Source organism: Narcine bancroftii, chromosome 13 (genome assembly GCF_036971445.1).
Source record: "Narcine bancroftii isolate sNarBan1 chromosome 13, sNarBan1.hap1, whole genome shotgun sequence".
In the NCBI taxonomy this organism is placed as follows: domain Eukaryota; kingdom Metazoa; phylum Chordata; class Chondrichthyes; order Torpediniformes; family Narcinidae; genus Narcine; species Narcine bancroftii.
In genome coordinates, this window is record NC_091481.1 from 63,910,387 (window position 1) to 63,927,298 (window position 16,912).

The following is a 16,912-nucleotide window of genomic DNA, read 5'->3' on the forward strand; positions in this document are numbered from 1 at the left end:
AAAGAACAACAAAAACGATTTTAAGGTACACCGGTCATTTTAATTCCGTGTTATCTCATCCATCATTTAGGTTGTGATTTTTCTCTGCTTCAGCAATGCTAGAGCAAGGGAGAGTAGGTGGGGATGGGACAAGATGCAAGGAAGATGATGGGATGAATGACAAATGGAACTAGCTAGACCTTGTGAGAAGTTTGAGGAGATTCGGTACATCACTGAAGACTCTCGAAAACTTCTGCGAGTATACTGTGGAGAGCAATCTGCCTGGTTGCATCACTGTCCGGTACAGAGGTGCCAATGTTCAGGACAGGAAAGATCTCCGGAGGGTTGTTAACTCAGCCTGAAGCTTCAAGGCCCACCAGTCTTCACTCCATCGAGGACATCTACATGAGGCAGCAGCCTCTATCTTCAAGGATCCCCCACCACCCAGGCCAGGCCCTCTTCAGTTTGCTACCATCAGGAAGGATGTACGGGGGCCTGAAGACGAGCACAAGGACAGCTTCTTCCCCTCCGCCATCAGATTCCTGAGTGACCAATGAACCACAGTTGGCGCCTCACTTTGACTTCTCATGCACTATTTTTATTTATTTTTGGAAGGTGATTTATCTAAATGTTTGCCCTCCTCCGACGCTGCAGCAAAACAACAAATTTCGTGACTTGTTCTGATTCTGATTCTACAATGGTGGGGCAGAAGGAGGGTGAGAGAGGAGGGGAATCAAAGAGAGAACAGTAGAGATGAGAAGCTAAACTTAGGCTCAAAGAAACATTTAAAGTTGTGAAATTCATTGAATTGGACGCATGTCACCACTATTTAGAACATGTTGAATGGGGATTGTGGGATGAGCAAAAGAGCAAAATATTCCTTACTATTTTGGGCCATACAGATCCCAAACTAAGCACCAAGATGATCGTTGACTTGGTCTCACACAGAACTCCCAGTGGGCTTTTGGTGAGTTTTGTGTCAGAGCAAGGAAGAAGGAAGGACTCTTGCTTTTAGCTTTTATTATGTTGAAGTGCTCGTGATTTGGAGATGAGGCCCTCCCAGATCAGTTTGTCTGTGGTCTCTTGGAAGACTGTTATCACACACATTCTATTGTCACAAAAGTCAGCCTGTGATATTGGAACCTATTGTTCGGATACCAAGGAGTTAATGTACCATTTGACCCTAGGAGAGGTTCTCGTTCTCCATCGACATGGCACCAGGAGGTAACGTGCGTGACAGAGTTAGAAGCGCTGCTCGCCAGCAAATGTAGGTTCCTCAGAAGCCCCTTTCCACTGGTGGTGGAAACTGTGATCACAAGATCACAAGACAAAGGAGCAGACGCAGGCCATTAGGCCCATCGAGTTTGTTCCGTAAATTTACACTAAGCTACTCTGCACTAGTTCCAATTTCCGGCCTTTTCCCCATATCCCTTGATGCCCTCACTAATGTCTATTTCTTGTTTAAATACTCCCTGTGATCTGGCTTCCACTGCTGTGTGCGGCAGCGAGTTCCACAGATCCCCAACCCTCTGGCTAAAGAAGTTCTTCCTAATCTCTGTTTTATATGGATAACTTCTAATTTTCACTATGACCCCTTGTCCTCGATTCACCCACCAAGGGAAACATCTTACCCACATCCACCCTACCTAAACCTTTCAAAATACGAAAAGCCTTATGAGATCTCCTCTCATTCTATGCTCCAACGAATACAACCCAAGAGCTGCCAAATGCTCCTCGTACATTAGCCCTTGCATTCCGAGAATCATCCCAGTAAATCTCCTCTGCACCCTCTCCAACAACATTACATCCTTTCTAAGATAGGGGGCCCAAAACGTCACACAATACTCCAAATGAGGCCTCACCAGTGCCCCATAGAGCCTCATTAACACCTCTTTACTCTTGTACACTTTTCCTCTTGAAATGAAGGCCAACATAGCATTCGATTTCTTCACTACGGTCAAGGTTTCCTTGCACGAGGACACCCAGGTCTTTGCAGATCCAAGGTCTGAATTTTCACTCCATCCAAATAGTATTCTGCCTGTTTGTTTCCACTGCCAAAATGTACAACTGTACATTTCTCTATGTTAAATCTCATCTGCCATAATTTTGCCCAGTCTCCTAATCTGCCTATATCCTTCAGCGAATTTTTGGTTTCTATTACAATTCCTACTCCGCCACCTATCTTGGTGTCATCCACAAATCTGGTCACAAAACCATTCATACCACAATCCAAATCCTTAATATAAATTGTAAACAACAGTGGCCCCAAGACTGACCCCTGTGGAGCACCACTAGTTACAGGCAGCCATCCTGAATGGGAACCCTTAATTTCAACCCTATCCTTCCTGTCTATATATAATCTATCCAGTTTAATAACTTCCCTGTAATTCCATGGACCCTTTAGATTTCATGGAGGAGAGTGCCACAGCGGTAGAAGGATCTGTCCTTGTGCCGCTGAGTGCTCATCCCCATGTTGTAAACCATGGTGATAGTTGAAGGCTGTTATGTAAATCGATCTCCTCTTTTATTCTATCTTTTTCTTTCTTTTCTTTGGGGTAGTCTAGAGGGAGGTTGGGAAGGGTGGGTGGGTTAGGGTTGGGGGGGTGGGGTATTATATGGGATAAACTATCATGTATTTACTTATGATCTTATTGTATGACCTATTTTGATTAATAAATAACATTTTCAAAAAAAAAGGTTATTAATTATCCCCCCATCTGCATTGGGAAGGGTTGTGGCTGTCATGTGACAGCACTGCAAATAAAATCCTTCCCTCCCTAAACTGAGTTGTTGCCTTTGAGACCTACCAAGAGAAAATTCAATGATCTGACATTCAAAACCCTCTCCTGGAGGCTGATAGATCATAGTGGGTGGTATTCTGGACAGACGGATAGAGATCCTATATTCAGGGACGTGGTAACCTGTGAGGTGGATGGACGAGGAGCTTACCAAATGTGGGAACGTTTAGCTGAATCCTGCACCATCCATTGGAAACAACATCAGTGAAATGGAGGCTGCAGTGGTCAACGGTGAATTGAACTGAGAGCTGTGGATGAGAAGGATCCTTGGCAACGATGATGTTTCAGACTGAGAGGCAGCTTCAAGAACATCTCGTCTTTCCTTTCCCAATGAAATAATTTTATTCGATAAAGATCATCAGAACCAATCAACAGCTTGGACTTTAGTATCTTGTTCATTCACAGTGAAATTTCAACATCGGTAATTGTACAGCTGAGAGGAGGCCTGTAAGTCATGCATCTTTGAGAAGGATCATTGTGGACTCGAGTCTTACATTTACAAATCAATCAAGATGAGTCTGGACTTACTGGGATCTGTTTGGAAACCTCAATCCTACTGATTATTCCTGGAGCATATGCTCATGCCCAACCATGGTCATGGATGGATTGAGCTTACACTTAATTCAGTGGTAATAACCATCACTTTATTGTAATGTGTATTAATAACGTGTGCACAAATAAAGCTTTATCTCTTCACCAAATTGGTGTCTTTTTGTATCAGTGAGAACTCAAACCTTTGACCTCCCTCCCACACATAAAATCTTCTCTTGCAAGATGACCATTTGGGCTCTAAAAGTTGGAGATTTAGAGATTCAGAGTACCTTCCGACAAGGTTGAGATCCAACTGCTTTCATGCAAAAGACAAGTAGAGCTCCTACAGTTGCAAGTCCTATTGATGACTGAGACCCTTACAAACAGACGGGTGTTCAGTTCCAACAGATGGTCAAGTTGGGATTTCTCAGGTACTTGAGTAGAGGTTTCATAGGTGGAAATACAGAGATTCTACAGGAATCGTCATCATGACTAAGGACCTGTTTAAGGCAGATAGATTTCCTACAAGCGGGAATACATTGGACTATACGAGGACAGGTATTACACTCAAAGATGGGAGTGTAGAGCTCTCTTGGATGAGCGGGTTGGGGGAGGGGGAGCAGTTCTTGTAGAGGTGAATAGAAGACAGACAGAGTTCTTCCTCAATTGGACAGGAAGTGGTCTAGCAGAAACCAGAGAAGTTGATGTTAATGCCATCCTGTCGTAGAGTGCCCAGACGGAATATTAGGTGTTGCTCCTCCAATTTACAGGTGGCCTTCGGTTTGACAGTGGATGATGCCGCGGATGGATATGTCTGCATGGGAGTGGGGCACAGAATTAAAATGGTCGGCCATGGGGAGATCCCCGACACTGATGCGGACAGAGCGAAGGTGCTCAGCAAAGCGATCTCCCAGTCTGCGACCAGTCTCTCCGATGTAGAGAGGGCCATGACGCGAGCACCGAATGCAGTAGATGACCCCTGTGGCTACACAAGTGAAGCGTTGCTTGAAAGGGCTTGTTTGAGGCCCCAAAATTGTGGTAAGGGAAGAGGTGCCACTTCTTGCAGTCACAGGGTAATATGAAGGGATGAGTGGACGAGGAACTCACAGAGGGAGCGGTCTCTCCGGAAGGCGGAGAGGGGAGGAGAGGGGAAGATGTTTCTGGTGCTGGGATCAGGTCCAGAATCCTGCCAAGAGGTGGGATCATGCGGTCATGTCATGAGATCATGTCAAGACGCGTCCGGAAGATGGAGAGGGGAGGAGAGGGGAAAACGAGTCTGGTAGTGGGATCATGTCGGAAATTGTGGAGGATAATGTGTTGGATACAGAGGCTGGTGGGGTGGTAGGGGAGGACAAGGGTGATCCTGTCCTTGATAGAAGTACATTTTCATTCAAAAATGGCCAATGCACTGTTTAGAAGAGCAGGAGAGATCTCAAAATTATTGCCCAGAAACTGCATCACTAAAACTGGATATTTTTTTTCCTGGGGGAATTCTAGTAAATTTCTGTGGTGGAAAGTGTGCTGATCATGGTCTGATATGGGGACACTAGTGCCCCTGACTGTAAAGCCCTTCAAAAGGTAGTGGACATAGCCCAGGGCATCACAGGTAAAACCTTCCCCATCATCGAGAACATCTACAGGGAACGCTGCCATCAGAGAGCAGCAGAGATCATCAAGGATCCACCCCACCCAGCACCCGCTCTGTTCTCGCTGCTGCCACCAGGAAAGAGGTATCGGGGCCACAAAACTCACACCCCCAGGTTCAGGAACAGCTGCTCCCCCTCCACCATCAGACTCAACAACAAACTCAATCAGGGACTCATTTAAAGACACTCACGTGCACTTTATTGATTTTTTTTCTTATCTCTGTCCAGTTTGTTTACATTTCTTTCTTTGTTTATATGTGTACATGGTGTACAGTTTTTTCTGGCACCACCAGTAAGCGGTAATTCTGCCTGACTCACAGGAAAAAGAATCTCAGGTTTGTATGTGATGTCACGTATGTACTCCGATGATAAATCTGAAAGCTGAAATCTGATATTGCTATGATTCAACCAGCTTCTTCAATGGATGCTTTCAAATTGAAACACCCTGGTAGCCCCCTCCCCACCCACCCCCGGGACCTGGGTGCGATAACTGGGTTGTGGGTGCAGGACGCATCTTTCAAATCGCCAACCCGGCGATTTAAGGGGGATCCCGTCCCCATGATATGATGCAATGAGTGACGGGTCTCGCAGTCAGTTCCCTCTCTGTTATAAATGCCCCCACCCTCCCATCTGTCGCCCCCCCCCCCAACCCCCCGCCCTAGTGATATGCCGGTGGGTTCCAGCGGGGTAAGGAAGATTGACATTGCTCCCGCACTCCTGCATTGAGGTGTCGCCGCGACCCGGAGTGACACGATGAGGCAGCAACCCCCCCTTCCATTCACATCAGCGATACATTACGACCCCTCCCCCCCGAATACAGTAGCAACCACTTCCCCCCCCACCCCCGTTCACTTTAGCCAAGGGTCTCCCTGTGACGTATGCATGCAAGCGCTGACGACATCAGAGTAACCGTGTCGGCCATTTTCCTCTTTCAAATTGCCGGAGGAGGGCACCCGTGTACGTTTTACTGGGTCCCCTGACCCCCCTCTGAGGTCGGTCTGGGACCCAGTTGGGTGTTGACCCAGTTGGACCCTTTCAAAGAGCCAACAGAGCAAATTGCCCGGTTAACTCCATTTTGCGACAGTTCAGTGATCATAGCTTCACTATCCGTGGCCTGTGTCCTGCTTTAGGTTGTGTGAAAGGTCTTACTTGTAATTGTACTTTCATCTTAAACATGAAAAAGGTCCAGGCAAAAAGATTAAACTTTATTAAACAAAAATTCTTAATGAGAAATATAAAAATGTACACCAAACTCATTATGCACATTATTGCACACAAACTGGTATTTAAGTTATTCATTAATTTAAGGTTTCTTCTGTTTCAAGTATTCAAGTGAAAGTATTTAGTGCATTTCTTTGAAATTGTAGGAAATAAAAAAATTACCTTGCCTCTTTCCAAAACAATCAGGGGACCGTCACAGCCCATAGTGGACCGATAATCGTCCCAGATCACCCAACGGTCACTCGCCTGGAGTATCTGAGCACCCTGTTTGGTGACTAGCCAAAGATGCTCTGAGTTGGATGTGGCATCCACCACAGAACTGGATGGGCTGCGGGTGGTCCCTCAATGAATGGGCCCCAGTTCTGCTTTCACTGCAGCTGAGAACCTGCTCTTCTTGGTGTTCATCAGTGTTATACCAATTACATAGTGCACATACAAATAGATAGTAATTCTATGTCTAGATACATTTGTACAAATACATATTTGCATATTAAATAGATTATGCTTGTACAATCTACAATATATATATGTATACGGATAAATATATTCCTATTCAAACATATATGTATGCAGATTTACATCTATGTACACACATGCACTAACTTATCTAGATACCATAAAAAATTACAAATTTCTCATTCAATCATCTGACCAACTTAGAGGAGGACAGACCGATACCAAGAAATGTGTCATCACCTGCTATTCCCACCATCAGCCCCTTGGGGGCAGAGCTGCTCCACCAAGCTAAGAACAACCTGATCTCCTTCATTAAAATGAGAGTTGGAGTTCACACCAACAAACCAAATAAATCAATTGGATTTAAAGTGGCAAAGCCTTCACATGGAGGCAGCCAAGCCGTCAGAACCTTTCATTCCTATTCCTATCTTTCTATTTGTACATTGTAACTTTCCAACTGCAATTAGACTAGAAGGTGCAGTCTCCTGCCCTGTCCACCTCTTGGCTATTGGCCTGTGCCCCTTCCCTGCCCCCTTCTTCCCTCCTCCCACAGCATTTTCATTCGGGCTCTGCACTGCCTAATTAGCAGCACCTCTTGTCTCTGGGTGGAAATGATGGAACCCGGTGTAAACAAAGGCAGAGAAGTTTAATGAACATTGAAAAAAGAACTCGACCCTCCATTCACCAACGCCAACCCACTCAAGTCCCTCGCTGAAAGCCGTGGTTGATAACAAATGAACCCAGGGCCTCTCTGGAGAGAAATAATGTTTATTTTTTTCCAGGAGCAGATCGGGAGGCATGAGGGAGAACACTTAAAGGCTGATAATCCCTGATCATCTCAGTTCTGGTGCTCAGAATGGGCTCCAGATGAGATGACCCAGCCCACACATCTGACAACTTCCAAGGACTAAACACATAAACAGTTAACAAATCAGATGAAGTCAAGGGGTCTGGAGCAGACACAATTACGGAGAATGGGTAACTTGCTTGAATATTTATTTATTTGTCTCCATCTACTCTTTTGGCAGAACCTGTAACAGTTTATCATTTCCGCTGTGTTTCCCCTCCCTCTCCCCTTGCCCGAGGAGGGAGGAGAGCATCGGGTGTCGTATTTGGCCAAAGCAAAGATCTTTTAGTGTGGGGTTTACTGGATTTAGGCTGACCCGTTCCTTGCCTTTCCTGAGGCCCCAGTTCTTCAGGAAGTGAAGTGCAAGTACCAGGATGCACGTCACGGTTGAATGTCGCAGGGTGGGGTGGTGATGGCGGAGCGTCATTACTGGACTCTCCTGGTGGTATAGCCCGGGAAGAAGATGGATCTTCGCCGCCGCCTCTTGCCGTAGCTGTGAGGGTCCGCTGTGTTCTTGGGGGCAGTGCCATCTTTGCCCTTGTTTGCTGCCATCTGGTACAGCCAATTGGCCAGGTTGTGAGTCTGGCAGGTGGTGAGCGTGCAGCCCCAGGAGCCATGCCGATGGCTATTATGCTGCCTCACGCCGTGTGGGAACCTCTTCACCCTGCTGTGTAGCACAGTGCTGGAATGAAAACAGGCAGCAGAATTAATCACGGCCACTCCATCCATCTAATCTGTGCTGGCCCTTTCATGCAGGTGGCCCAGAGCCTAAACTCCAGAACTCATTCCTATCTCTCGACGCCCTCCTGATTTTGCTCGGTTTTAGCTCAATAATTTGCCTTTTTTAAGAATAATTTCAGCTCCATCCACAGATCTTTATCATTAGTCACCTTCAACTTTAGAAAATTCCTGTTGAATGTTCTCCCGCTGTTCATTCAAGAAAGATGTCCTAGATCTTAGCCACTTGCTGTGTAAAGCCAACTAATTTCCCCTCTGGATATTTAAAAAATGCACTTAAAGGTGTGTTCTCTCATTCTCTCTCCATTGCTAACAACCCATTTCCTTCTCATCCCTCATCCATCATTCGTCTCCACTTCATTTGTCCTTCTCCGTCTTATGTCACTTCTTCATCCGTCTCTCTTCCTTTATAATGTCTTTCTCTCTTTCTATCTCCCTCTCTCTCCCCCTCTCAGCCTCCACCTGAAATTAATACCCCACCACATCAGGGAAATGCAGTACAGAATACCTGTTCCCACTGGAACATTGGCAATGCTGTTTAGTCCACCCACCTCACTGCCCAGAAAGTGATAACCTCTCTGTGACAGTGGCACCAGATTGTTTCATCGTACCCCAGCTGTTCATTGAGGTGTGTGAACATTCGATACCTGCTTTCCACATCCCTGTCTCGCTTCACGTCATTATCGTCAGGGAGGGTGCGAGATTGTGGAGCTCCCAGGTCCTGGTTCTCCATGCCATCTTCCTCACTTTTTGCCAGCTCACGCAGGTGCACGAGGAGTTTAGAAGTTGGCTCGCTGGGTTGAGAGAAATGAGAGAGGACAAGGCTCACGTTACACTCAACTCTCACACACTTACCCAAGTGCACGAGGTAAAAAGGGGGTATCAGGTAGCCCAATATTAATATATAATGGTGTGTCCAATTAGTTTGATTTTGTGTCTGTTTACATTGAATGGCTTTTCACCTCAATTTTAACCCAACCTGAACCATTGTTTTCCTAATCTATGTTGTTTCATAGAACTTTACTGATTTATCTGATCTGTGGTCCTCATCTGCCCCTTTGTTGGTAGATTTCTACATTGACATGCCTAAGATATCACCTTGATGGTATGACAAATTTCACATTGTTGCTGCTGGGAAATGAAGAGGATTAGAAGTACGTTTGCTCACCTTTTGGGGTCATCTACCTCCTGCATGTTGCTGGGCGTTACAACGTTGAAGCAGAAGAGGGCAACAAGAGCAAGAATCATCATCTTGATGTTCTGATCTGAAAATGCAGAGGTAGCAGAATTAATCACAGTGTGGCTCCTTGCTCCCGTGGACACCCTCCACGATTATTGCTGCACCTCCCCATGCCCAGCCCCTGGGTCTTGTTAAAAGTGGAGGTCAAGTCTTAGGGAACTTACTCATCTCATTACATCGAAAGCCCCTCCTGAGTTAGAGAGGGGCAACGACTGAAAATGCGAGAAATTAATTTAAATTGAATTTTTAAATTTTATTCACAGCAGGGTATTTGAACACATGCTGCCCAATTGCACCCAAATTAACCCTACATTTTGGAAGACGGGAGGAAACCGGAACACCCGGAGGAAACCCATACAGGCGCGGGGAGAGCGTGCAAACTCCTCACAGGCAACGCCTGTAGCCTGAAGCAAGTTCAAGTTTATTGTCATCTGATTGCGCAAGTACAACTCGACGAAACAGAGCTCTCCAATCCTCAGTGCAAAACATGCAGACACACAACCAGATGTAACCATACAGACAAATATTCATAAATAAAAATAAATAAATATTGTTTAATAAATAGTAGAGTCTTGGAGGCTTTGTATGAACAGTTAAACTCCTTCAGGATTGGGAAAATGTTGCGAATTAAATAAATGGTTTAATTTGCAGGAAATAATGAACACCAGAAAAAGGTCTCCTTGGGCCCTCACACCATTCAATATCTCCATGTCTGATCTGCCCCAGTCCTCATCTCTTCTCTGCCAGTTGCCCATTGCTCTCAGTTCCTTGATCTTTCTATAAAGTATCTATTTGCTCATTAACTACAGCCTCCACAATCCTCCAGGGAAGAGAATTTCAGATTCACCATCCTTTGGGAGAAGAGATACCTCCACTTTCGAGATTGACCCTTTAATCTTGCAACCAGGTGAGCGGTGTTACCGGAGCTCACCAGAACACCGCTCGGGGCCACTATGGAACCTCGTGGGGCCACTACAGCACCTCACGGGGCCACTCCAGCACTTCCTAGGGCCACCATGGCACCTTGTGGGGCCACTACAGCACCTCACAGGGCCTTTCTGGCACCTCATGGGGACACTCTAGTCACCTCCTTGTCACCCTTTTTGGTGACCTCTGGCTCCTAAACAATTAGCGCTGCACTCCCGCTTGTAACTAATCTTCATTTCAGATTCTCTCACTAGTGGAAAAACATCTCGATGTCTGCCCTGTTGTTGATCTGCGGATCTGCTGTTAGGTCTCTGACCCAGGGATGATGAAGGAACTGTGCTTTTATCTCCAAGCCATGATGCAGTGCAGCTTGGAGAACAACTTCCAGTTGTTCTTATGGTTTTGCTGACCTTGTTCTTCAGCCTGGTGGAGATTGTGTGGGGTGAAACCATTGTAATATTACATTTAATCAATGTTTGTTTATTTAAAAGTTTATAATTACATGTATGGAAATTTTTGGAATAAGGGATTGTGGGTTTGGAAGGTGAGTTGCTACACTGCATCGTATCAGTGGTGGGGTGAGTAAGTGGTTGTGGTTGGGGGTGCCTATATAGCAGGTCTCCATGTACTGGATAGTGTTCTGGAGAGTTGTTGAAGCTGCTCTCATCTAGGCAGGTGGAGACTTTCCATCTGACTCTTCACTTGAGCCCAAGTAGACAGAGGACAGGCATTGTGGAGACACACAGAAGACTAGAGATGCTGGGATCTGAAGCTAAACATAATCTGCTGAAGGAATTTAGTGGGCCGAGAAGTAGGAGAAAGAGAATGAGATGAAACCCTTTACCAGGACCCTCTATCTCCTGCATTGTATCGGCTGTGCTGAAAACGACCAAAGGCCTCAGATGTGGCACTCTTTGTTGGTCCCAGGGAGGTGCACGGAAAGGCTCATTTCCAACCTGCGAGCAGAAGGCAGGACATTGAATGACTTGAGCTGAGGTAGGCACCATACACGGACACTCCATTGGAAGAGGTCAGCGCTGGAAATCCACACCTTTTCTGTGGGGAGGCACGGTTACCGTGACATTGTTACAGCGCCAGCGATCGGGACAGGAGTTCCAATCCCGCGCTGTCTGGAAGGAGTTTGTACATTCTCCCTGTGTCGGTGTGGGTCTTCTCCAAGTGCTCCGGTTTCCTCCCACCGTTCAAACCAGGGATTGAAGGTGTAATTGGACGGCACAGGTTTGTGGGCCGAAAGAGCCTGTTACCTTGCTGTATGCCTCAATTTAAATTTTTTAATTCCCCAATAAAACTGGACCCAGGACCCATAAGAATTTTTTTTTTAAATTAGGATACATTAATTCAGTCAGATTTTCTGAGTGCAGCCAGCTAAATAGAGCCTTTGTTCACATCCAAAATCTATAGGGAAATCTATGTAGAACATTAGGGTCCAACCCCTAATGCCTAAAGATGACAAGCTTTGTGGAGCTGTTTTCAATTTCTGGTGGATCCTGTATTTTGCGAACCTTTGGATGACATTCCCAGGACTGGAACATTTTCTGCTTTCAATTGTTTTTATACACGGGGTCGGCCACAAGTACTTCCGGGTCACAACCAACAAGTGGACAAAACAGAGCAGGGTCTCTCCGATAACTTCCTATCAGACATACCCAAGGTAGAGGACAAAGCAGACTACATGTAGAATAAAGCTTGCTTTATCGTGTATCGTCACACACTCCCAGGTCAGGAATAGCTTGGGCTAGCAGCTATCTTGATGCTGACCTAAGAGATGGAGAGCATGGCTTTTTTTTTAATGTACAGCACGGTGCGGTAAAAGGCCATTTTGGCCTGTGAGCCCATGCTGCCCAATTTATACCCAATTAACGTAACCCCCCCCGATACGTTTCGAAGGGTGGGAGGAAACTGGAGCTCCTGGGGAAAACCCACGCAGACACAGGGAGAATGTACAAACTCCTTACAGACAGGGTGGGATTTGAAGCCCATTCCCGATTGCTGGCACTGTAAAGACGTTGCGTTAACTGCTACACTAACCACTCCGCCCTTAGAACTAGTAACGGTTCTTCTACATTATTTCCATCAAACACTCACAGGATAGAGATGGGATGGATCAAACACCATGAATCTGTACTATCCCAGAATATGGTTTGGATGTCCTGCAGAACACCTACTCCCACCCCTCAGGATCAGCTTCATCCTCTGTCCAGCCCTCCACCGAAACAGTCTCCCAAACCCCTTCTCCTCAGCTCACTGGGCACCGGTCCTGCAGAAGCTTCCTGGAAACTGCTTTGGAAACTCAGACAGATTAATGTTTATCCAGGCCTGCGGTGCTCTAACCCAATGGGTTATGTAAAACTGGACTCGATCCAGGTGGGTCAAAGTTCAATCGTGCAACAAATGACTGCATGTGTACATGTAGCTCAGAGCTGTCAATATCTCAAATGATCAGTCTCTTCCCCAGTGGGGCATTTCCTGTGAACTGGGGATTTATCTCCAGGTGGCAATCACCCAGACGGTAGCTCATGCCATGCAATGGGCTCAGAGCTATTCAACCCTGGAGTAGGGGAATTATCACAACCAGCTCCTGTGTGGCAGTGGCCGAGGATGTCAAGTGTGAGATGGCAGTGGCATTTCCAACAGCTAACGCTGGCCAACTCAATGGCTACGAATAGGATTTCCTAACTGGAAGCCAAGTTGCAAATGTGTGGTCAGGAAGAGATCCAGACCATACCACACTATGTAGAACATAGAACATTTCAGCACAGTGCAGGCGCTTCACCCCTCGATGTTGTGCCTGCCTATATATTCAAACCAAAAAATAAAAATACACCCTTCTTATCTATTTTACTTTCATCCATGTGCTTGTCTAAAAGCCCCTTAAATGCCCCCAATGTTTCAGCCTCCACCACCATCCCTGGCAAGCTATTCCAGGCACCCACAACTCTCTGTGTAAAAAACGTACTCCTGATGTCTCCCCTAAACTTTGCTCCCTTCACTTTGTGCAGATGTCTCCTGGTGTTTGCTTTTCCTGCCCTGGGAAAAAGCGCTGGCCATCCACCTTATCTCTGCCTCTCAGAATCTTGTAGACCTCTATCAAGTCTCCTCTCATCCTTCTTCGCTCCAAAGAGAAAAGTCCCAGCTCTGCTAGCCTTGCCTCATAGGACTTATTTTCCAATCCAGACGAAGTCCTGGTAAATGTCTTCTGCACCCACTGCAGAGGTTCCACATCCTTCCTATAATGCAGTGAACAGAACCGAACACAATAATCTAGGTATGGTCTCACCAGAGATTTGTAGAGCTGCAACATGACCTCTTGACTCTTGAACTCAATCCCTCTATTAATGAAGTCCAGCATCCCATAAGCCTTCTTACCTATTCTATCCACCTGAACAGGAACCTTGAGAGATGTATGGATTTGAATCCCAAGATCCCTCCGTTCCTCCACACTGTTAAATATCTGACCGTTAACTCTGTATTCAGCCTTCTAGTTTGGCCCTATTGAAATATCTAAAACTTTGCTGATTTCTGTTCCTTTTGGACCCAACCATTCCAACGGGTTCATGGCTGGGCAAACAATCCCCATTCTCCGCAAACCTAAACTCGTCCAAAATGCGGCTGCGTGCGTCCTTTCCGACACCAGGTCTCATTCCACACACCTTTAACCTCAAGTGCACTTCAGTTCCTGGTTTTTAGAGTCCCCATGGGCTCACCCCAAAATCTGTGATCACCCCCGCCCTCCACTCCAATCCCATGAACTCTGCACATCTCCAGGACTGATCCCTTGACCAATCCCGAGTTTAATTGCTCCACCATGGCCAACAATAATCCTGGGTTTTGCAAGATCCTCAACCTCTCCTAATCCCATCAGGCATTCCTTAAAAACAAGTACATTAACCAAGCTTTATGGTTGCTTGCTTTCATACTGTTCAACAGAGCCACACAACACAGAATAGGCTCTTCACCCCAACACACCTCAACTTCACCCCAACTCATTCTGTGCATTCTGGGTGAGTGTCATTTGCTTGCATTCTTCTCAACCTTTCCTATCCATATATCAGCCCAAATGCCTTTTGAAGGTTAGAATTGTGTTGCTTCTTTAGCTTCCTCTGGTCACTTGTTCTGAATATGAACCATCCTCTGGTCCCCTCTCAACCTCAGCTTTACCCTCTTGTTGTTGAATTGCCTACCCTGGGACTTTATCCATGTCCCTCTTTATTCCATAAGCCTCTATCCTTACCTGGAAACATGTAACTGCGTGAGAAGGAACTCTACAAATGCACATGTCAAAATGAACTGACTGATAGAATATTACTGTTTTAATGTAACTCAAAATGTGACAGCACTTCTGGGCATTGAGGAAGACAAGTTGTTGTGCATGGATTGAAAATGAATAGAAGGAAGGACAAGTTTTCTGGTGATTGAAGTCTGTGAGCACTAATGAAAGATGAAACACATTCCTGTCCTCGATGAATCTCCTTGTTAGCAGCTCTCATCTGTGGGCATATGTCAGTGACGGCTGATGAATGACTTATTTGCGTTCAGCGGCTAGATGAGGATTCGGCGCCAAGTACAGGCAGGGGGACGAGGGGACTTTCAGTGATCTACAAGCTTGAGGCAGCCATTGCATTGACTGTTCACTAATTCCCGGATGATGTCAGGTTCCGTCGCCCTCGCTGAGGAGACGGTACTTTCTGGGGTCCAGACAGCAGAGCAATGCCATGTATTTGTGATCCCTTCGGGCTCCATGCACTCTACTCCTGCCCAAGAGCCTTTATATGGGGCTGGTAATTGGCAGGGAGTAGGTGGAGGCAGCCTCCCAGGTCACCTGCCTGCAGGTACAATGGGTCGCCCCCTGCAGTAGGGGGCAGTCACAGACAGTCCGGTGGTTGTGTCACCACACTTGCAAAGATAAAAATACATAATCGATGTTTCGGGCTTGATCCCTTCATACTTTGATGAGAGCTCAAGCCCGAAACGTCGGTTCTGCATCTTTATCTTTGCTATATAAAGGACACTGATTGACCTGCTGAGTTTCTCCAGCGTTGTGTTTTTAACTTCAGCCACGGTGCAGACTTGCATCTTTTACTCCTTGGATAGGTACCACATCTGGAACATCTCCAATATGAAGTGCTCACCATTGAGTAAATGGCCAAGTCGCTCTGAGCTGGACGCTCCACCCAGTGTGAGCTCAGCGATCAGGTACATAGCTGATGGATAATTTAACTGGGGGATGGCCATTGGGATGAGGAAATCCCTGCTCTTTATTGCTGTTACCCTCCATCCCTGGCTCGAAAGCAAAATGACCTGTAATCTCCATCCGAATAGTCAGATGGCACGTATACGCCCACACAGTCGAAGAGCTAGTGAGCTGAAGTTATTCAACCTGTGCCACTAAAAGCCTCTTCCCAGTAACGTACGTGATCTCTAGGATAGAGGAGCAAGGAAATTCCAGCAAGCATCAAAAGCTGTTAGCTCCCCCCCCCCCCCCCACCCCACCACTGTGGAATCACCCCACTGTTGTTCCAGGGCAGCTGAGGATTCATTGAAGCATCTCAGAAACAGAGACATTAAACTCTGCAAACAAGCCCCAACCATTCAAATATGAGATAAACACAAACAACCTACCCAGTTTGACCTGATGAACTGTGACTTCAGAATCTCCGAGTTATTTTCTGTGCACTAATCAGTCACTGGTGATTGGCTTCCCAATATCCAATCTGAACACTCGCTAAGGGCCAGAGGACTCCACTGACTCTCTTGCCGAGTGCTGGGGCTTGAAAGCTTTATGTCTTTGAAAGAGGGCGTGGGCTCCCTCCCACCCTCCCACATACGTAACCTCAACTCCTTCTTCCTCTTGCCAAGAATTTAAATGTATCCTGTTCTTGATAAGAGAGAAACGTGTATTTTAAAACCCCAGGTTATTGCCATTTCTAACAGTACCTTTTGCTAAAATAGAACTTGCAACTTCCCCCAGAGGCTCATTAACTAAATCATTAGTATTTGTTTAACACCTTTCACAAACCGAGCACTTAAATCATTTTATAGCCAATAACCTTGTGTGACAGGTTTGGAAGCCTGACATTTCTCTTGTGTCCAGCAAGGTCCCACAAAAGTTCAAATGCAAAACACTCCCTTGTTACAGAGGCGATTTGTTCCTAGATAACCATTTGTATCACATGAACTCTTGACAAAATGTATTGTTTCTCCTATTTCGTTATCGCTTCTCACACATAAATTCGACAGGAGCTCATTTTTATTCCACATCTGGAATAAAGGCAAATTTCCTTTCCCCTGGGGCGCCGCACGTGGAGGTGCATGCAACTCCAAGAAGAACCACCCTGGAGTCTTCAGGGGAAGTGCCTTCAGCCTTTCTATGCCCATTCAAGACAGGAAAGGTGGCACCTCGGACACTGTGGCCCTCCTTCAGTGCAGCACTGGAGTACCAGACAGCCGGCTTACGTTCAAGTCTCGAGACGTCTCTGAATCAGAAGCCAAGAGAGCTATCATCCAGTGA

The 16,912-nt window shown here is 46.2% G+C and overlaps 1 protein-coding gene across 1 annotated transcript; it reads right to left on the minus strand.

Moving 5' to 3' along the window:
- Positions 1–6,684: 6,684 nt before the first annotated feature.
- On the minus strand, positions 6,685–16,157 carry LOC138747870 (pro-adrenomedullin-like). The gene is made up of 4 exons (XM_069907459.1): positions 16,024–16,157; positions 9,385–9,481; positions 8,864–9,010; positions 6,685–8,160 (listed from the first exon to the last, which is right to left on the minus strand). The coding sequence occupies exons 2-4, from the start codon at positions 9,465–9,467 to the stop codon at positions 7,905–7,907; spliced, it is 486 nt and encodes a 161-aa protein (XP_069763560.1). The 5' UTR covers positions 9,468–9,481; positions 16,024–16,157; the 3' UTR covers positions 6,685–7,904.
- Positions 16,158–16,912: the final 755 nt, after the last annotated feature.